This window comes from Kogia breviceps, chromosome 19 (genome assembly GCF_026419965.1).
Source record: "Kogia breviceps isolate mKogBre1 chromosome 19, mKogBre1 haplotype 1, whole genome shotgun sequence".
Taxonomy (NCBI): Eukaryota; Metazoa; Chordata; class Mammalia; order Artiodactyla; family Physeteridae; genus Kogia; species Kogia breviceps.
Genome location: NC_081328.1, coordinates 8683434 through 8704912, shown reverse-complemented (window position 1 = coordinate 8704912; position 21479 = coordinate 8683434). Strand labels below are relative to the sequence as shown.

General features: G+C 52.2%; 2 protein-coding genes across 4 annotated transcripts; one reads left to right on the top strand and one right to left on the bottom strand.

Moving 5' to 3' along the window:
• Positions 1–344: 344 nt before the first annotated feature.
• On the bottom strand, positions 345–15339 carry CLDN7 (claudin 7). Of its 2 annotated transcripts, none has more exons than XM_059047999.2 (6): positions 15034–15339; positions 7212–7284; positions 1994–2523; positions 951–1115; positions 743–827; positions 345–662 (listed from the first exon to the last, which is right to left on the bottom strand). In XM_059047999.2, the coding sequence occupies exons 3-6, from the start codon at positions 2214–2216 to the stop codon at positions 500–502; spliced, it is 636 nt and encodes a 211-aa protein (XP_058903982.1). In that variant the 5' UTR covers positions 2217–2523; positions 7212–7284; positions 15034–15339; the 3' UTR covers positions 345–499. The 2 variants fall into 2 exon arrangements, with proteins under 2 accessions (XP_058903982.1, XP_058903983.1); XM_059048000.2 differs by having other exon boundaries at positions 1994–2520.
• SLC2A4 (solute carrier family 2 member 4) lies at positions 14669–21142 on the top strand. Of its 2 annotated transcripts, none has more exons than XM_059047959.2 (11): positions 14669–15625; positions 16907–17023; positions 17132–17304; positions 17391–17515; positions 17629–17744; positions 17840–18002; positions 18089–18276; positions 18448–18552; positions 18701–18802; positions 19292–19495; positions 20020–21142. In XM_059047959.2, the coding sequence occupies exons 1-11, from the start codon at positions 15593–15595 to the stop codon at positions 20221–20223; spliced, it is 1530 nt and encodes a 509-aa protein (XP_058903942.1). In that variant the 5' UTR covers positions 14669–15592; the 3' UTR covers positions 20224–21142. The 2 variants fall into 2 exon arrangements, with proteins under 2 accessions (XP_058903942.1, XP_066877711.1); XM_067021610.1 differs by having other exon boundaries at positions 15370–15625; positions 16813–17023.
• Positions 21143–21479: the final 337 nt, after the last annotated feature.

Here is a 21479-nt window from a genome sequence, read left to right as displayed (position 1 = left end):
GTCACGGGTTCGTGCCCTGGTCCGGGAAGATCCCACATGCCGCGGAGCGACTAAGCCCGTGAGCCATGGCCGCTGGGCCTGCGCGTCCGGAGCCTGTGCTCCGCAACGGGAGAGGCCACAGCAGTGAGAGGCCCGCGTACCGCAAAAGAAAATAAAAAAAATAAAAAAAAAAAAAAAAAAAGTGTTGGGGACTGAATGACTGAAGTGGTGGAGCTGGAACAGCCTTGCACACCATTGGTGCTCAATAAATGTTTTTTTAACTGAAGTAGGTACATTTTAGGTTCTAGGTTCCCTGCACGGATCTGGGTTGGAAGAAAGCAGATGCCCCGAAGGGAAAAAAAGTCTACTTTCCAAAACATATTTTTATTACCGTACAAAAAGCTCACCCTCCCCCTTTTTGTCTCCCCGCCACCCAACACCCCAGGGAACTGTACATGGTGTGCTGGGCTAGAGTGACTGCAGGCTTCTGCTCGGCACCCCGCCCACAGGGCGTCCCAGCTTACACGTACTCCTTGGCAGAGTTGGGCTTAGGGTAGGAGCGGGGTGCACGGTACCCAACTTTGCTCTCGCTCCCAGGACAGGAGCAAGAGAGCAGTGCACCTCCCAGGAGGACCAGAGCGGACCCTGCCCAGCCAATGAAGATGGCAGGACCAAACTCATACCTGTGGAGAGAGGATTGGTGTCAGAAATCCTAGCCTGCCTCTCCCCACCCCAGACCCCTTAGGAGGCAGGGCTCACTTACTTAACATTCATGGGGACCAATGGGTTGTAAAAGTCTGTGACAATCTGGTGGCCATACCAGGAGCAAGCTATCAAGGCAGCAAGACCTGGAGAAAGAACGAGGATTCAGATAGTGTGAGCCCCCCCGCAAACCAGCACCGTGCCCACCCTTACCCCTCCAGGATGGGCAAGAAGAGAGTCCTTGGGCCCACCTTGGACTTGTTGCTCACCTGCCAAGATGAAAATGATGCCTCCGGCCATGGCTGTACGGGCTTTCTTCACTTTGTCGTCCCCCCCACAGTTTGTACACTTCATGCCCATTGTGGCCACGAATGTGGCCAGGAAGCCCAGCACCAGGGAGATCACCATTAGGGCTCGGGTGGCCTGCAAGGCCGCTGCAGGAAAGGGGGAAGGATGCTGTCCTTGATGGAAATGTCAGCGGCCCTCGGACGGCTCCAGCCTCTGAGTCGCCGGCTGCACCCACTCGCCGCAGGCCTGGGGCCCCCTCGACGCCCAAGTCGCAGGCCAGAGCGGGTGGATCCCGCCCCCTCCCGACTCAGCGGGCTTTCCCGCTCCGCCCCGCCCTCTCGGCTCTAGGATCCGCCCGGGGCGCCAGGGTTTCGACGAAACTGCCCCGGGGCGGGGGAGGGTGAAAGGGTACATCGAAGAGGAACCGAGGTGGTGGCCTGAGCCCCGGAAGCGGTGGTCGGAGCCCCGACGCAGCCCGCAGATCCCGGCCCTCGTCCCAGCTCTGACCCCACTATCGAGGCCACTGTTTGTGGCTTCGGCTAATCTGCCGATAAGATTAGAAGCCGCAGGCAGCGCCCCAGGACTGACAGGGTGCATGACCCCTCGGCCCTCGGTCCGATCCCGCGGCCCCCAACCCAACTCCGAGGCCTCCAGCCCGCGCCGCCTTTTGTCAGAGAAAAGGGCGGGAGATGGCGGAGGCCGTGGCCTCCTCGGGGTAGGGGGAGGGGGAAGGCCCCGCCCCAGGACTCGGCTTCCCGGGAGGTGCTTGGGCCGCCGGCCGCCAAGCCCGAAGACTAGGCCGGTCCGCGGGCGAAGAGGGGCGCAGCCGGCCCCGGAGGCGCGCACGTGCAGCCCCAGAATCTCGGCTCGCGGCGTCCCCAGCCCGACCGCTTCCGCTTCCTCCGCTCCGCCCGTCCTCGCCGGCAACCCAGGGCGTCGGGCCGTGTGGCCTGGGGCCGGGGCCCGCGCCAACCCCGCGACCTCGGCCCTGGACGCGTCCGCCCCGTCGGTCCCGCGGCCTTACCGGGCAGGGCGAGCACCGAGTCGTACATTTTGCAGCTCATCATGCCCGTGCTCTGCGTGACGCAGTCCATCCACAGCCCCTTGTACATGGCCTGGGCGGTGATGATGTTGTCGCCGGCGTACGAGCTCATCTGCCACTGCGGGATGGCGGTGCACGCCACCAGGCCCACCCAGCCCAGCAGAGCCATGGAAAAGCCCAACAGCTGCAGGCCCGAATTGGCCATTTCCGCCCTCAGAAAAGACAGGAGGCGCCGGGCTGGCGAGTTTTGTCACCGAAAGAGGCAAAAAAGTTTTTGGTCGAGTGCTTGCAAATCTTGTCACCGAAGTAAACACAAATCTACCCCTGTGGTGGGGCGAGGGTCTCACAGCAGAGGGAACAGGACTGGTGGCCGACAAAAGCAATCCGCGAAGACCCGGCAGTTCCCTCCAGCGCTCGGCGACCCTTCCCAAACAAAAGGTGGAGGAGCCGTGTGGGCGCGGTCCCGGGTGCTGGAAGTCCCCCAAGTATCCTGGGCTGTCGGCCCAAGGCTGCTGTGCGAAGAGAGGTCGTTCAGCGGTGAGCGGGCAGGTGCGGGCGGACAGGTGCGGCGCACCTGAGTATATGTAGGTCGTCGGGGGCGCGCCCCCGCGGGCACCGGGAGCGCGAGGCGGGGAGGGACCGGAGGGGCGGCCGAGGATGGGCTGACGTCACCGAAGGGACACTCACCTGAGCCGGAAGTCCTGGCCCCCACCCCTCCCGGCCCAGGTGAGGAGGAAGAAACCTGAGCACCAGGGTCACGCCCCTTCACTTGCCGGGCTTGGACCGCCGGAGGGGAGGAGGCGGAGTCTTCTCGGGAGTCCCAAGCTCCGACTAAGCCCCTCTGGACTGGAGGTCCCTCGGGCACCAGATGTCCCTTCCCCTCTCCCCGACAGGTGCGCTAAGAGCGCGGCGGAGCCGGAGCGTGGGGGATGCCCCAGGCCAGCCTTGGCTCCACCTTTTCCCCACGCAGGGACTCCCGGGTTATACTCTGGGCGCTCTTTGTCCCGCCCTACTTTCGCCCCAACCCTCTGCTCTTTTTCTCCTTTCCTAGCCGATCCCACCTTCAAGGGCTCTGGCTCCAATCCCGCAGAACTCCCCACTTCAGCAGCCTTATTGGAGTCTCCACCGCCAAAGCCACCTCCTAGCACCCGCCCACCCGTCGCCGCTGTCGCCCTCCAACAGACACCCGGCTTCCAGGCATGGCGCCCCAACACGCCCCACCTCCTTGGCCACCTATTCCGATCCCTGCTTGACATGACTTAATGGTGGGGCCGTTGGCACCCCATCTCCCAGCGTTCACTATCCCATCCCGCCTCAAGGGTCCTTGTAGCAGAAGGAAGGAACCGCTGAGGCCAGAAGCCAGCAGAGGGTGGGAGCAAGGTAAGGCCAGGGTCAGTCTTGGCCACACCCATCATTCCCCTCCCTTGGAGTCTTTCCAACTCCACCTTTCCCTCTTCCTCCTCCCCCAGCAGTGCACACATTTCTCTCCCTCATTCTGAGCCTGTGCCCTCTCCCACCCTCTCACCATTCTGTCCTCCAGAACCCCTGGCTCTAATGTGGCCTTTGATTCAGCCCTCAGATTGCCACCTCACCTCAGGTTTCTTCTCTCACTCTCCCCGAGCTATGTATGGCCCCATCCTTTCTCCGCACGTCTCCTCCAAGCATCCCCCGTTCATTCATTCCTCCCTCATCTGTTATCATCTCCCCTTCCTGTCTTTTCCGCTTCCTATTTTACTCCCCATTCTTTTGGTCTACCTTTGTACCCGATCTCCAGCCCCCTTGGAGCCCAGCATCACCAAGTAGCCTTTCTTTGCATCTTCCTGAGGGCACATCGCTGCCACCCCCTTGTCCAGTTTCCTCCCAATCTTCCTCTCCTCCAACCTCCTGACACCGCTCAGGCTCACACACCTTTCTTACTCTGTCTCTCGCATTTAATTTTTCTCTCTCCTTTTTGTACCTCAACTCTCTCGCATTGCCCGTCTTTGCTTCTCCCTCTCAAACATTTCTCTGTACGTCTTCCTTCTTTCATTTAATAAAAATATTAAAGGGCCCTTCATGCTCAGCTAATTAACCTACTTTTCTATAAAATGCAGACTTTAATGAACTCTTTATTATTCATTTTAATTTTTCTGCCTTTTGATTAATGGTGAGGTTTGTTTTTTCTTTTTTTTTTTTTTTCAGGTGCTTTCCAGCTCTGAAATTCCATGTTTCTCATTACGTAAGTATATCCAGCTCCCCTCCAAGTTAAGACCATCTCAGGCCAAGCCACCATCACCTCTTGCCTGGACACTGCAACTGCCTCCAAACCAATCTCCCTGCTTCCCTGCTTGTCCTTCTAAAATCTGTTCTCCGGAAGTGACTTTTTCTTCCCCCAATAAACTTAAATCTTGTCACTTCCTGTTTAAAATCCTTAAAACTTCCAATGGCACACCTTTGCTCCTATTGCTGCACTGGATTTGGCAAATAAATGCCACACTGTGGCTTACCAGACTCCGTGCGTCAGCTACACTTCCTGAACCGTGCTATGTGCCTTCCCACAACAGTGCCTTTGCACTCTGTTCTCTATGCCTGGGTGCGCATCTCCGTCTACCCCACCCAACCTCCCTCTACCTTGCTAACCGACTCATCCTTCAGCTCTCAGCTCAAATATTACTTCTCCTGGGAAGCCTGGCCTGACTACCCCATCCCAGGCTGAGTCAGATCACCTGCTGAATGCTCTCACCGCTACATGTACTTTACTTTCAAAGCTCTTATCATGGTTAGAAACTATTTACCTTGTGTGATTATTTACTCAATGTCAGTCTCCCCACTGTACTGTAGGTTCCAAGAGGGCAGAGATGTGTCTGAATTTTATCACCAATAAATAGTCGATGAATGAATGACTAAATTGCAAATTAACAAGATTTTCATTCACTTGTTTGACAAGTAGACATTTTCTGAGTCCCTATGTAATGTACCAGGCACCATGCTTGACACGGGGGCTACAGCTATAAACAAGAGGACACTGCGGACTTCCTGGTGGTCCAGTGGTTAAGACTCCGCACTTCCACTACAGGGGCCATGAGTTCAATCCCTCGTCGGGGAAGTTCTGAATGCCAGGCAGTGCAGCCGAAGAGAAGAAAAACCAAAAACAAGAGGACACCGCACTCAGGTAACTTAGATTCCAGAGGGAGGAAGCCGGCAATAAAGACATAAAAATGGTGCGTGTTTTGAAGGCAATAAAATGGGGTAATGTGATGCATGAGGTTGGGTCCACCCCAGAGTGAGGTCAGGGAGACCTTTCTAGGAAGGGACTGTTAAATAATGAGCCAGCCAGGGGAGAACCATATTTTAGGTAGAGGGAACAGCAAGTGCTAAGACCCTGTGTCAATTATCCCTTTGAGACTTGTTGTATTAACTTAAAGCAGGCACTATTGATACTTGGGGCCAGATAATTCTTTATTATGGGTGACTGTCCTGTGCATCATAGGATATTTAACAGCACCCTTGACTTCCACTGATTTGATGCCAGTAGGACCCTCCCCAACACCCCAGTGTGACAATCAAAAATGTCTTCAATAAAATACTTCAATAAAATAAAATTTTTAAAAATGTCTCCGGACATTGCCAGATGTCCCAGTGAGGGGAGGAGCAAAATTGGTCCCAGTTAAGAACCACTGATATAAAGTGTGACCAGTCAGCATCGCTGTGGATTTTTTGCTCTAGTAGCCTTCAAGTAAGGAGTTGGGTGCAAGGAGCAAGTGGATGGATGGTTGGAATTAACCAGGATTTGGATTTTGCTAAAAAGAGAGAGAAGGGGGAGTTCCCTGGTGGCCTAGTGGTTAGGATTCTGGGTTTTCACTGCTGTGGCCAGGGTTCAGTCCCTCGTCAGGGAACTGAGAATCCAACAGAAAAGAAAAAAAACCAGAGAGAGAGAGAGAGAGAGAAGGGATTTTAAAGTATTTGCATGAGAGTGATTATGGGCTAGATCATGGATATAAATTGGGTACAAAAGAGAGTAAACATAAAAAGGAGTCAGTGTCGAGGGATAGTGAAAAACCGATTGGGTCAATGGTTTCAAGGTCTCCATGAAGTGAAAGGAGTAGGGATACATGAGTAGATGACCCGGAAGGCCAGGAGGTGATCGTAAGAGGTACGAGGCTTGAATTCAATAAACTGGAAGAGGGTGTTTTAGGAGATGACAGAGCCATGAGTAGGGGCCCGAGGGTGGGCTGAAGAGAAAGGTCGCTGGAGAGGAGACTGAGGGCTGAGAGACTGTAAATGGGCGGAGTACCCCGGTGGGCTTTGAAGTCAACGGCAATGACGATGAGAACATAGGTGTACAGAGGAAGATGGTGAGCCAGGTGCTAAAGTTGCCGGTGAATGTGTATGAAGGATCAGGCTGGAAGGCCCCAGCAACGATTAGAGGGAGTGGGCGATATACTTCCAGAGATGAATGTCGTAGGAGCAGAGGAGTTTGAAGGATGAGGGAAGAATAATGGTCTAAAGTGGCATTGAGGATCAATACTCCCAGCTCCAGACCCTGAGGTATATATGAAGTAGGACCAAAAATAGGCCTTTATTAAAAGGGCTGCTGGGACTTCTCTGGCGGTCCAGTGGTTAAGACTCCTCCGTGCTTCCACTGCAAGGGATGCAGGCTTGATCCTTGGTTGGGGACCTAAGATCCCACATGCCATGCAGCGTGGCAACACATAAATTGATTTAATTTAATTTACAAAAGGGGCTGCCGGCGAAGTGTGTCCTCCAAGACAGCCAGGTTTCAGAAAGGAACATTCAGAGGAGAGGCTGGCATATAAGGATGATGACAGAGGTTGAGTCCAGAAGTCACAGTGGAAGAATTTGAAAGATCAAATTTGGTTGGAATATTGGATCAGGTTAGGGGACCTACACCATATGAGGTAGGCAACCTGATATGGAAACCCTACCAACTTGTTTATTTCTATGGGAAAATATGTTTTGAGTTCTGAAAAAACTGATAAATAAGTGAACTCTGGACACTTGCAATGTTAATTTAATATTATGTATTATAACTCAAAAACTCATTATTATACAGGTCACTGGTGATTATTTCACTGGTCAGACCAAGAAGTTATATACCCAAGGCAGTTAAAATATTCCAGGTTCCAATTCCACCCCATTCAGGAATTTATTCTTGGGCCTCAATTGCCTCATCTATAAAATAGGAATGATAATATTTTACCTGCTTAGGAAACAGGATGCTGGTCCAGATAATCTCCTATGGTTCAGCCTGGAGTGCATTTTGAGATACAGATCTGGAGAAGGAGTGAAAAAGTGATCAACTCATTTTCTTACGTTACTCTTGCCTCTGAAATCAGTTAAGGGTAATATAAGTATTATAGGCCCATTTCATTTATAAATACAGATGCAAACATCATTAATAAAATATTACTTAACCAAATGTAAAAAATGTATTCAAAGAGTAATACATTACAAACAAGAACAGTTTATCCCAGGAATGCAAGTGTTTCAACATTAGAAAATCCATCAATGTAATTTGCCACATTAATAGATTAAAGAAAAAATATATATGGTTACCTCAATCAATAATTTTAAAAAGAATTTGATAAGGTTCAACACCTACTTATGAGAATTTTTAGCAAACAAAGATTATGGAGGAAATTCTTATACTTAATGAAGAAATTTTAGACTCATGTCTTTTGTGATTGGGAAAAGGACAAAGATGTCCACTGTTACCCTTTTTGCCTGACAAAGTCCTGGAAGTCTTGATCAATACTACAAGGAAGTGAAAGAAATACCTAGTGCAAAGATTGAAAGGGACGAAATAAAACTGATTTGTAGGGACTTCCCTGGTGGTGCAGTGGTTAAGACTCCGTGCTCCCAATGCAGAGGACCTGGGTTTGATCCCTGGTCAGGGAACTAGATCCCACGTATATGCCACAACTAAGGAGCCCGCCTGCCACAACTAGGACCCAGTGCAACTAACTGAATAAATAAATAAATATTTTTTAAAAACTGATTTGCAGATGATATTATCATCTACTTAGAAAATTGGATAGAATCAACAGACAGTCTATTAGAACCATCAGTGATGTTCAGCAAGGTCGCTGCATACAAGATGAACCTACAAAAAGAGTCACTAGTATTTTACTACATGAGCAATAACTAATTAGAAAATGTCATTTAAAAAATAACACTCAGTTTGCATCACTGACAAAAATTATGAAGCATCTAGGGAACCAAGTATTCATAAGACCTCAGTGGAAGAAAAAATTTAATTCTACTAAAAAACATAGAAGATGACTTGAATAAACAGAGAGATAGTCCATGCTCTTAAATGGGATGACTTAACATTATAGGGCTTCCCTGGTGGCGCAGTGGTTTAGAATCCACCTGCCAATGCAGGGGACACGGGTTCGTGCCCCGGTCCGGGAAGATCCCACATGCCGTGGAGCGGCTGGGCCCGTGAGCCATGGCCCCAGAGCCTGTGCTCCGCAATGGGAGAGGCCACAACAGTGAGAGGCCCACGTACCACCAAAAAAACAACAAAAACAAAACAAAACAAAAAAACCATTATAAAGATATCAGTTGTCCCCAGAATAACTTACAATTTGATATATTACCCATAAAAATTCATCTGGTGATTGTTTTTTGTTTTGGGGGGGTTTCTTTTGAAAGATCTTGATAAGTTTACCCTCAAATTTGTTTGCAGCAATAAGAAAAAAAACAAAAGACCACAAATGGTTAAGTTGACACTGAGGGAGGATCTCTCCGGTGGTTTAGCGGGTAGGACTCCACACTCCCAAGTTCGATCCCTGCTCAGGGAACTAGATCCCACATGCACGCTGCAACTAAGAGTTCACATGCCACAACTAAGAAGTGCACATGCCACAACTAAGGATCCCTCACTAAACATGCCACAATGAAGGTCCCACATGCTGCAACTAAGACCCAGCACAGCCTAAATTAATTAATTAATTTTTTAAAAATAGTTGACGCTGAGAGGTAAGAGTAACAAGAGGGATCTTGCCCTTCCAGAAATTTAAACTTGCTACAAAGCATCCAGCAACAATAACAGTATAGTATTAGTGCAAAGACAGATACACCAATGGAACAGAATACCAGAGACAGACACTTGTATACATCAGAATCGGACATGTGGTAAATGTGGCTCAATATGAGAAAAATAAATTGGATCCCTAACACCCAAAACAAGGATGAACTCTAGATGGATTAAAAAGAGCTAAATATGAAGAGTAAAACTATAAAGTTATTGGAAGAAAAGGTTCATTTGTGATGCAGAAATGGAAAAGAAAATATGCAAAATTTCAAAATCACAAACCCTAAAGGGAAAATTGGTCATTCTGATTACACCAAATTTAAGAATTTCTATTAAATGAAGTTTCACCGAAGAAAAATTAATAGGCAGCCGATACAACAAGAGAAAATATTTGCAATGTCCAAATCTGACAAAGAACTGATATTATTTGTTTAAATGTCTTGCCCATCGACAAGAAAAATATTCCAAGAGAAAATGGGCAGAGAATACAAGGAGGGAATCTGCAGAAAAAAGACAGCCAAAGTGCTAACAAGTGTTTAAAGGGATGCTCCAAGCCATAAGTAATCAGAGAAAACTGCAGGAAGATATCACCTTTCACCTACTGAACTGACAAATATTAGAAATCGAAGCAAATTCTCATTTAATTAAAATCTCATATAGCCCATTCTGAATTGTAAAAGACTGAGCATCTTAAGTTTTGGTGAGGGTGTGGAAGAACTGGAACTTTCAGACATTGCTGGTGGGAATGTAAAATGGGACAATCACTTTGGAAAACAGTTTGGCCGATTCATAAAAAATTACATACTACTGTCTGCTGCTAAGGTTTCCACTACAGACGCAAGAAAAAAGTGTCCTAGCACTTTCGTCTGTCTGATTGTGGCAGCCCAGACTGAGTGGGGGAAATATAGGGAGAAATTGTTTGCAACTCAGAAATGACCTTGTGAGCAGTAAAAGCCTGGTTTACTCACACACACACGCACACGCACACACACACACACACACACACAAACCCACATACACCTATCATATAATCCAGCCGTTCTACTCCTAGGTATTTTCCAAGAGAAATGAAAGCATACATGTCCTTACAAAGACTTGTATGTGAATGTTCCCGGCAGCTTTATTTGTAATGGCCCCAAACTGGAAATAACCCAGATATCCATCAACAGGGGAATGGATAATCAAACTAATTACTATTGATAATGAAATCAATGATATTTCCCAACAAAAAGGAATGAACTCGTAATACATGCAACGACATACATGAATCTCAAAATAATTACAGTAAGTAAAAGAAACCCAGACAAAAAGAGTACCCTCTGTATGATTCTATTTGCATAAAATTCTAAAAAATGCAAACTGGCCCATAATGACTGAAATCAGATCAGTGGTTGCCTAGAGGCTGAAGAGAGGAATTACAAAGAGGTACAAGGAAACACTGCGGGTGATGGATGCATTCATTATTTTGATTCTGGGGAGTTTCATGGGTGTATACATATGTCAAAACTTATCAAATTATGGATGTTAACCTGATTTATTGTGGTAATCATTTCACAATATATACAAATATAGAATCATTATGTCATACACCAGAAATTAATGTTACATGTCAGTTATACATCAATTTTAAAAATCTTTTGACTTTCCAAATTGTACATTTTATTTCATTAAAAAATGTTTTTTCTTTTTATTTATTTATTTTTGCTGTGTTGGGTCTTCGTTGCGTGTGGGCTTTCTCTAGTTGTGAGCAGGAGCTGCTCTTCGTGGCGGTTTGTGGGCTTCTCATTGCGGTGGCTTCTCTTGTTGCAGAACATGGGCTCCAGGCGCGCAGGCTTCAGTAGCTGTGGCTCGCAGCCTCAGTAGTTGTGGCGCACAGGCCTAGTTGTTCCACGGCATGTGGGATCTTCCCAGACCAGGGCTCGAACCCGCGTCCCCTGCATTGGCAGGAGGATTCTTAACCACTGTGCCACCAGGGAAGTCCCCAAATTGTACATTTTTAAATATGTGCAGTTTATTGTTTGTCAATTATATCTCAATAGAGCTGTTTTAAAAAAACAAAAACAACCGTATTCAATTCTATTTTAAGCACTATGTGACTATTACATTATTCATCTTCATTAAAACACTAAGATGTAGATACTATTATTATCTCCCTTCTCATTTTACAGATGAGGTAAACAGGGCACAAAGAGCTTAGGTAACTTTCCCAAGGGCACGAAGTTAGTAAATATCAGAGCTGGGACTCAAACTCAGGCAGTTTGGGCTCTTAACTCTGCATACTCTAAACTATGCTCCTCTGGGTGGATGTTGCCTTGAGAGGGTGTGGTGGTAGTGGAACCCTTCCAAACTGCTGATGGAAGTGGAGACTTGTGATTGTTATTCTTATGAGCAAGCTGGTAGCTCTTAGTCAAATTAGGTGTAAGTATACCCTATGACTCAGCAGTTCTGCTCGGTGGAGATAGATATAAATAAAGACAAAGACCTAGGCAGAGGCAGAGACGTATCCCCCATAAAGAGCCTTGTATGAAAATGTTCACGGCCACATTATTTGTTGTGGTTGGGAAGTGGAGGTGACATGGGTGCTTATCAATGGGATGATTGACATTGTGGAGTATAATGCAACAATAAATTATGCAATAAGTAAATAAATAATGCAGTAAATTAATTATACACCAATAACTTTGATCATCATAGAACATGAATGGGTTTTTTATTTTTTGGCTGCGCCCTGCGGCTTGTGGGATCTTAGTTCCCTGACCAGGGATCGAACACATGCCCCCTGCAGTGGAAGCGCAGAGTCCGGACCACCAGACCGCCAGGGAAGTCCCTGAATGGGTTTTTAAAACATAGTGCTTACTGAAAATAAGCAAGATCAGATTGAAATATAGAACCAGATGCTATTTACATAAATTAAAAATGTGTGCACGCAAAACAATTCATGTTTTGCAGGTGAGCATTAAATACATTGGAATGGTTGTCTTTTGAGGGAGGACAAATGAGAAATGGGTGTGGAAATAAAAGAGAATAACTTTTAAAATAAAAACAATAGACATAGATCAGTGACGATAATATACCAAGAACGGTGTCATTAATTCAATCCTCTGTATCTGAGACCCTCATATATTGACAAAAACAGTGACGGGACAAAGGGAGGAGATGGCAGCTCAGGGGTCCAAGGTTTCCCTCCAGAAGCTGGAAGCAAAGTGGGCCTATAGAGTCGGAGCTGGACGCAGAGAGAGGGAAGAAATATCCTGGCTTTCTCCGGCCCTCCAATCTCTAAACTACTGTGGGCTGCACTAGGCCAGAAGGCAGTGAACACAGGAACTTGAAAACAAAAGCCCACAGGGATCAGCTCCCCATGGCACAGGGCAGAGCTTAGGAAGGGCTACAACTGGTTCTGAGATCAAATGGGCCAAAGATTAATTTCTAGGCAAATCAACACACACAGCCTCCAGTGCGAAGTGCCCGCTTGTGTCCTGTGTCTCTCTCCTTCCTTTTCCATCGCCTCTCAATAGACCTCTTTCTCCCACCGTCCCAGACATTTTTCCTCCTCCCTCCCAACTGTCTCTCCTTATTCCTGTTGTCTCTTCAACTCCTCCATCACTCTCTCCATACACTTTACTCTATCTCCTGTATCTAGCTCTGACTTGCTTTCCTTGATTCCACTTTCTCTGGGGTTTAAACTCCTGGAGGCATCAGAACACGGCATCTGAACGAGATCAGGAATGTGCCGTGCCTGAGTGCCGGGACAGACCCCAGCCCTGCACTCCACCTGCTACACTGACTTATCATCTGCCCCCAATCGGTGCCTCCCCGCAACTCCCTTTTTTCCTCTTGGCACCCTTCTTGGCTTTTCCTCTCTCCCTGCCCTCATCCCTTTGTGGTATTCCAGCATCCCTGGCTTTCCTTTTGCCTTCCTGAGTGGTCCCTCTCCGCTTCCATCAATCGCTTCTGCTCCTTTCTGCTCATAAATGATTGGTCCTCTTCAACCAGCAGAGCTTAGTTCTTCATCTGTATCCCCTCGGTCAGGTATGTGGAGCCATTCACCAAAGGTTTCCCTGCTTTGTGATTGCTTCCTAATCTGCATTCTTGGCCATCGGGAGCAGCTCTTCATTCCATTCGTTCAACAAACATTTACTGAGTGCCCACCCCTAGGCTGGGTGCTGGGGATACAGAGGTAAACAAGATGATCATCTGTCCTCCAGGTTAGGGTGCAGAGAAGAAATGATGATAATGCACTATATTGGGGACACATGGACTTCTTTTTTTTTTTTTTTTTAATAAATTTATTTATTTAGTTTTGGCTGTGTTGGGTCTTCGTTGCCGCACACAGGCTTTCTCTAGTTGTGGCGAGCGGGAGCTTCTCTTGTTGCAGAGCGTGGGCTCTAGGCGCGTGGGCTTCAGTAGTTGTGGCACGTGGGTCAGCAGTTGTGGCTCGCGGGCTCTAGAGCGCAGGCTCAGTAGTTGTGGCGCACGGGCTTAGCTGCTCCGCGGCATGTGGGATCGTTCCGGACCAGGGCTCGAACCCGTGTCCCCTGCATTGGCAGGCAGATTCTTAACCACTGTGCCACCAGGGAAGTCCTGGGGACACATGGATTTCTGGAGGAAAGCCAAGGAAGTTATCACAGAGAGGGTGAGCTTTTTTTGGAGGATGAATAGGAGTCCTCTTGTATTGCGGATTGAGGGATTAGCGTGGCAAAGGCACCAAGGAGTGAAACAGCACAGTGTGTTCTAGGTACAAGAAGTAGTTCGGAATTGACTAAAACTCAAGGGGAGAGGACAGAACGTGAGGCAGAGATAGAAGAGGAAAGGCAGGAGGTTTTGTTCACCCTGAAAAGGGGTTTGAACTTGACGGTAGGCAACAAAGATTTTTGGGGGGAGCGTGAGTGAGAGGTTGGACCGTTTTGTATGGTACTCTGCCCTCCCTGTTGGGGAAGAGGAGGAGCAGGGAGACCAGTCAGAGTCATGGTGGTCTGGACCAAAGTGGCAACAGTAGAGGTGGAGAAAATCAGATGAATATGAGAGTTTTAGGAGGTCAAAACACCAATGTTGATAACTAACTGGATAAAGGGGGTGGGGGCGGGTGCAGGAGAGGAGAAATCAAGCATGACTTCCTCCTTCTGATAGGAGTGACAGGATGGCTAATAGGACCATTCACTGGGATGAGGAAGTTAGCAGGAGGAGCAGGTTTGGACAGGCTGATCATGTGAGCTGCCCACCCACACGGCAGCTGAACAGTCGGATGTGGAGCTCCAGAAAGAGGCCTGGGCTGGAAGTCATGGAAGCCTTAGAGAGGTAGAATGACGGGGACAGTGGGCCGGAGACCACCCTGGCCCAGTCCGCTGCTGATCCGCGTTATCCCTCCAGGTGGCACTAAAGCCCCGCGCTTCTGAGTCCCGCTTTCCCAGACGCGTGCTCTCCGTACTCGGAGTGTTCCGCTGCTCTGGGCGCTCGCCACCTCTAGGTCGCGCCCTCCTCGCTGGGCAGGATTTAGCTGGGGATTCAAACCTGGAGCGACCTCTAGAGAGCGTGTCCAAGTCGTCCACGCGGCCAGCACATTCTTGGCGGCTCAGGGGCCTCAGGACTGGTGACGTGGTTGGTGTGACCACCTGTCCCTCGAGCCGCCTCCAGGAACCAACGTGGGGAACCGGTGTAGGGGAAGGTCCAGATAGACAGTGCCCAGAGCAGGGATGCGTGGAAAGAGGACCACCAAAGCCAGACACCCGACCCGCTAGGAACGGAATTTCCTGTGCCCAAGGCCATCTCCGCGTGGGAAGCGTGTCGCGGATCCTTTAAGGCTCCGTCACCCTGCCCTCCCCCGCCCGGGACCGGCCGGGACACCCGGGACCTGACATTTGGCGTCTCCCAATGTGAGAGCTAAAAATAACCACTGTGGGTTACTCCAGGCCATTGTTCCGCACCCACCCCGCGCGCCGGCTCGCGCAGTTTCGGGCCGCCCGAGTTCTCTCCCGGGCAAGTGTACCTGGCCCGTCCCTTCCTCTCGGACCACGCCGTCCCGAGCCGCCGCTAAGGGCTTTTGAAGTCGCTTCTTCAGCCCCGAACCTTGGCCGGTGGACGGAGTCCTCACACTGAGGGGAACTTGGCCTCCAGGGGTCCCAGGACCCCCTTCTCAAAACTTCCGGGCCGGAGGCCGGCGGGAGCCCGAGGGGCGTGTCTCGCCGGGCACGCTGACGGGCGTGGCCTCGGTGGCCTACCCTACAGCAGGTGCCAAACTCTCAGCCTCAGGCAGGGGCGTGGCCTTCGGGGGTGTGCGGGCTCCTGGCCAATGGGTGCTGTGAAAGGCGTGGCCCTGGGGACCGCCGGGGCTGCTCTTCGGGTCTTTCTCCCGCCGGCCAGGCTCGGCCAGATGCTCTCTGGCTTCTCGGCTTGTGGCTGTGGGTCCCGCCAGGCTCTCCCTCCGCACAAAGCTCCGCGACCCCCATCGCCCCCGCTCCCTCTGCCCGCCAAGACGAGGGCCGCAGACCCCCAGTCGCCTCCCTCTCATCTACGGCAGCTCGTGCGTCTCCAGTTCCTAAGACAAGATGCCGTCGGGCTTCCAACAGATCGGCTCCGAAGTAGGGTTTGGCATGCGGGGGCGGGACGCGGACACGGGTCCCGCTTTTCTCGGGCTGGGGTCGCGGTTGGGGTCAGCTAGGGGGCGGTCCTTGCGCAGACACAGGGGGTGGGGGTGGGGGACTGTCTATTTATACCCGGGCTGGACAACCCGTGACGGTCGGATTCCAGTCCCTCCAAGAGGCAGAGTGGGTCTGGGGGATTATTCGGGGGCTAGGACCACGGCTGGATTCTGCGAGTCCAGGGTTCGCCCCCTTCTCTAGTTGGCGGCGAGTTGCGCCAGCATCGTGGACACTCTGCCCTCAAGAAAGCAGATCCAGGCGGGTCCTGCCCTCCAGCAGCTGTCCGTCTGTCTCGGCTCGCCCGCAACTTTTCGAGGGCCGGAGGTTCTCCGTAGGCCCCCCTCACCCCCACTCTTGGCAGTCCTCCAGGACGCTGAACTTTCCCTTGCCCCACGGTTGGTGGAAGGGTAGAGGGGAGTGTCAGCCCTTCCTCCCCCAGCTCAGGTTTCCGTTTGGAGACAGTCTGTGCCGCCAGCGACCAGCCACCACCGCTACCGCACCTCATACCACCTTCCCGCCCCCGTCCCCTGGGCAAGGCTCTCCCAGGCAAAAGCCAGCATGGCCCCCTGCCCTTCGTCGCAGCTTAGAGGGGGAAGGGAGGCCGGGGCGGAGACAGAGAAGGCCATGGGCCAGGAGGAATGACCGCGATGTCCTTTTGGGAATTGCCTTTCTTGAGCCTGTTGGGGGCTTCTGGGAGCCCGTGGAGAGAACCCCCAGATGGAAGGGGAGATGACAGAGGCTGATGACGGTAATGCACTTGCCACTTTATAAAACCAGCACTGTTGGGGACACTGTTAACGTTTGATTTTGATTTTCACACTTTCACTGACAGGTAGGCAAATTAGGCAACATCACCCCTATCTCTCCAGTTCAGAGTGGGGCAGTGACTTACCCAGGGTCACACAAATCTGAACTCAGGTCTTTTAAGGCCAAGCCAGTCCCAAGGTCACAGAGGAATTGTGAGACCCAGGTCCTCAAACATTTCTCTGCCTACTGGACTCAAATATCAGTTTCTCCTCCACGCCCTGGTACTCTCGGGTTCTTCCTGCTCTTGTTTACGTTGAGATCTTCAAGCGATTCCTAATATGGCCCACTTTCCCTTGCCCGACATGTTGGATGGCACCCAGCATCTCAAGGCTCCGGCTGGGCCTGGGCCCCTGGAGGAAGGAAAGATGTCATGATTCCATGTGATATGCCTCCTCTCTGCTTCCGCCTGCCCAGGATGGGGAGCTCCCCCAGCAACGAGTCACTGGGACCCTGGTTCTCGCCGTATTCTCCGCTGTGCTTGGCTCCCTGCAGTTTGGCTACAACATCGGGGTCATCAATGCCCCCCAGAAGGTGAGGGGCTACAGCCGGCAGAGTGGGGTGCCCAGACAAGGCAGGGGGTGTCGGGGGTGAGCAGAGAGGGAGGAGTCTGCAGGGAATAACTCCTGTGCTGTCCCCCAGGTGATTGAACAGAGCTACAATGAGACGTGGCTGGGGAGGCAGGGGCCTGAGGGACCCGGCTCCATCCCACCAGGCACCCTCACCATGCTCTGGGCTCTCTCCGTGGCCATCTTCTCTGTGGGCGGCATGATCTCCTCCTTCCTGATTGGCATCGTCTCTCAGTGGCTGGGAAGGTATGAGGCTGGAGGGCAAGGGAGGACAGGAAGGGAGCCAGAGTGCCAGTGCCCTAACTCTCACAGCCCCACTCTTTGCCTGCCAGGAAGAGGGCAATGCTGTTCAACAACGCCCTGGCAGTGCTAGGGGGCGCCCTTATGGGCCTGGCCAAGGCGGCTGCCTCCTACGAGTTGCTCATTCTTGGACGGTTCCTTATTGGCGCCTACTCAGGTACCCGCAGGCACTGTGGTCCCGCCCAGTGCCTTGCCCTCCTTCTCTCTCCCTGGGCTTGGGGGTCAGAGTGGGCAGCTGCCCTCAGAAGCTCTCTCCTTCCCTCTGCCCAGGGCTGACGTCGGGGCTGGTGCCCATGTACGTGGGGGAGATCGCCCCCACTCACCTGCGGGGCGCCTTGGGGACACTCAACCAGCTGGCCATTGTCATTGGCATCCTGATCGCCCAGGTGACTGGACCTGGCCTCATGGGAGGCTGGGAAGGGGGTTGGGGCTCTGGGGACAGGCTGAACGGCCTGCCCTCCCTCCCACCCTTCTGCCACAGGTGCTGGGCTTGGAGTCCATACTGGGCGCTGCTACCCTATGGCCACTACTCCTGGGCATCACTATGCTGCCTGCCCTCCTGCAGCTGGTCCTGCTGCCCTTCTGCCCAGAAAGCCCCCGCTACCTCTACATCATCCGGAACCTGGAGGGGCCCACCAGAAAGAGTGAGCTCCCGCGCCATCTTGCTGGCTCCTGTCCTCCTTCCAGGCCCCCTCCCTGCCCTCTCAGACCTGACCCTCCTCACCTCCAGGTTTGAAGCGCCTGACAGGCTGGGCCGACGTGTCTGAAGCGCTGGCTGAGCTGAAGGAGGAGAAGCGGAAGCTGGAGCACGAGCGGCCACTGTCCCTGCTCCAGCTCCTGGGCAGCCACATCCACCGGCAACCGCTCGTCATTGCAGTTGTGCTGCAGCTGAGCCAGCAGCTGTCGGGCATCAACGCAGTACGTATGCAGCAGCCTCCAGGAAGGGCAAGGGTCAGGGAAGAGCCTGAGAGGAGGGAAGAAGGGAGCAAGCCCCCTCCGTTAAAATTCAGGGTCAGTCCAGCTTAGAGTGGCTGCAAGGGAGGGAGGGACACATCCCTGCCATCCCCTTTTCTTCTCACCCACCTCTAGATTTTCTATTATTCAACCAGCATCTTCCAGACGGCGGGGGTAGGGCAACCAGCCTACGCCACCATCGGAGTTGGTGTGGTCAACACGGTCTTCACCTTGGTCTCGGTAACTACTGGCCTCTGTATGGGCCTCCACCATTGGCTTCACATCCCCGGCTGTCCTGGAGATCCAGCTCTTGGTTGGCCCCACCCACCTAACGCCTCCCACTTCCCAAGCCTTAAAGGCCCCTTGCAAGCCCTGACTCTCCCCTCAGGTGTTCTTGGTGGAACGGGCTGGGCGCCGGACCCTCCAACTCCTGGGCCTGGCAGGCATGTGTGGCTGTGCCATCTTGATGACCGTGGCTCTGCTTCTGCTGGTGAGGCCTAGGGAGAGGGGAGGGGAGCCGTGGCCCAACCCAGGGGAACTGCCCCAAGGGGCTCTGTGGGCAGCCAGGGCCATGCCTCAACATACATGCCTTTGATCCTGAGGCCAGGCCACGTGCCAGGACCGTGCTACCGAGGGACCCAGGCTGCACTTCCTCCTTTGGGTGGAAGCTGTATCACAATCCTGGCAGCCAGGGAGGAGAGCCCGTCGAGCCTCACGACCAATAATTCCTAAGGACCCAGCTCTAGAACCAAGTGGGAATCCACAGTCATAAGAGCTGGGAGACCACATGTTCCCTCCGCCCCGAATTGGCAAAGGGCGGCCTGCTGAATGTCAAGTGCTCGACGACCTATTCTGACCAAGGGTGGCTGGCCTCCCATGAGCGGCCGGTAGGGGTGGATGCCAGTTTGCTGGGCTGGGGGCAAAGGAAGATCCAGAAAGACCTGACCTGAATTCTCCACCCTCCCTGCCTGGCCCCCAGGAGCGGGTTCCAGCCGTGAGCTATGTCTCCATCGTGGCCATCTTTGGTTTTGTGGCCTTCTTTGAGATTGGCCCTGGCCCCATCCCCTGGTTCATCGTGGCCGAGCTCTTCAGCCAGGGACCCCGCCCAGCAGCCATGGCTGTGGCTGGTTTCTCCAACTGGACGTGCAACTTCGTCATCGGCATGGGTTTCCAGTATGTCGCGGTAGGTCCCCTGCCCGGTCCCCACCTCCCACACGGTCAGCCAGAGGACGGCAACTCACAACTAGCCCCGTAGCTTTCCAGTCAGCGTTTCCCCTTTTCCCCTGCCCACAGAGTGCTGGTCTGGGGGTCACTTTGGTGGCCCACGTGGGTCCTGAAGACCACCTGTTCCACCAGCATCAAAGAAGGGAACTGACCTAGATTGGATAACAACAGAGGTTTCTTCAAAACAAACTAGTGGCATAACTTACTTAGACTAGGAGTAATGTTACAAACTTCATATTAATACTGCAAATGGCTGGGAATCCACTCTGACTTCAGTGACTCAGGATGGTAAGAGAGGGAAAAACCAGGAGAGTGCGGGTTCAGAGAATTCTTTTCTCACTGAATTCTCCTGGTAATTTCCACGGCCCCCGCAAAGGAGCCACCTGCCTCGTGCAGTATCCCCGTGAAGGCCTTCGCCCCTGGCTTGCCTGAGGGCACCCGTTCCCTCCCCCCTGTCAACACCTCTTTCTCCACTTGTCCCAGGACGCTATGGGCCCCTACGTCTTCCTTCTATTCGCGGCCCTCCTGCTTGGCTTCTTCATCTTCACCTTCTTAAAAGTGCCTGAAACCCGCGGCCGGACGTTTGACCAGATCTCAGCCGCCTTCCGCCGGACACCCTCTCTTTTAGAGCAGGAGGTGAAACCCAGCACAGAGCTTGAGTACTTAGGGCCAGATGAGAATGACTGAAGGGCCAAACAAGGGCGGGAGAGCCAGTTCTTCAACCTGCCCGGAGACCCCCTCCTTTACTCTGCAGCACTTTAACCCTCTCTTCCCCATTACTTCCAGGGTGGAGAACCCCCCTGCAGCCTGGTGGAATTGGGAAGCTGGAGGGAAGGGTGGTCTGAGCACCCCCCATTCCCCTCGTGTGACTCGGATTATTTGTGTTGTGGTTAGGCCGTGGCCGTGGGGTGGGCCATTCTCCCTTCTTGTCCCCTCCTTCCTCTGTAGCCCACCCGCACCCTGTCCCAGCTCCAGGATACTTCCCCGCCCCTGGCCAGAGTTAGGGGGATTATAGGGAGGAGAGGCTCCAAGACTGACTTTCCGGTGGGCGTGAACTGGAGCCAAGAGCAGGACTGGAGAAGAGATATCCAATTCCTGCCACCTTGGGCTCCTCCCACTCTGGCACTTTCTCTGAATTCTTGCCACAGACTCTGGGTGAAAGGGGGGGGTGTCTGTCTTGTCCCCTCCAGGGCAAAGGACGCACCCCTCCCAAGGTCTAACCTCACCTCCCTCACTGCAGGCTCAGTCCTCTCGCTCGGCCTTCTGGGGTGAGAGGGAACACGCGTCCACATGTGGGGAGAGGAAGGGACAGCAGGCGCCTCTCTAGACTCAGGGTTCCGGGCCCCACCCCAGCTGCTCCCCAAGGCTGCCAGATAGGGGCCCCGGCTCTTTCCTCCTCTCCCATCCCGGGAGGGTGTTGTACCCAAAGGCTTTTGACCAACTAAGGCAAAGAGGGAATTGAAAGGCTGCCTGTGAACACTGGGCTGGGAGGAGCCTTCAGATATTTTTGTATATGTTTGGAAAAGAAGGGGCAGGGAGAAGAAACTGAAGGTCTGTTGTACTAAGCGTATATATATAGAGATCCGTATATAAAGTTACTGTATGAGATGAGCATCCTGTCATGCGAAGACACTCCGGGATGGGCTGAGGCAGGGACCATAGCCACCCCAACCCCCGTCTCCTCTCCATCCTGCCTCAGCTCGAGGCCGCAGAACCCTCTGGATGCTGTCACTCACTCACCCCGCCCCCCCCCCCCCCCACCTAAAGAGCTATAGTCACTGCTTTCCTTAACGCTCCGTAAGGTGACGCTGCAGGTGCCAGACGCTGCTCTCGGCACTTCAGGAAACACTCATCCTGCCAGGGAGGCATTAGCCCCGTTTCACAGATGGGAAAAGTCAACTTCACAGGGATGGAGGCACTTCTGCAGAGCCATACATACAGCT

Coding starts and splice junctions, on each gene's coding strand:
- CLDN7 (XM_059047999.2), bottom strand. CDS start 2,216: ATGGCCAATTCGGGCCTGCAGCTGTTGGGCTTTTCCATGGCTCTGCTG. Junction 1,116..1,993: donor CTCGGTGCTCGCCCTGCCCG/GTAAGGCCGCGG, acceptor CCTTTCCTGCAG/CGGCCTTGCAGGCCACCCGA. Junction 828..950: donor CATCATTTTCATCTTGGCAG/GTGAGCAACAAG, acceptor TTCTTTCTCCAG/GTCTTGCTGCCTTGATAGCT.
- SLC2A4 (XM_059047959.2), top strand. CDS start 15,593: ATGCCGTCGGGCTTCCAACAGATCGGCTCCGAA. Junction 17,305..17,390: donor GTCTCTCAGTGGCTGGGAAG/GTATGAGGCTGG, acceptor TTTGCCTGCCAG/GAAGAGGGCAATGCTGTTCA. Junction 17,745..17,839: donor TTGGCATCCTGATCGCCCAG/GTGACTGGACCT, acceptor CTTCTGCCACAG/GTGCTGGGCTTGGAGTCCAT.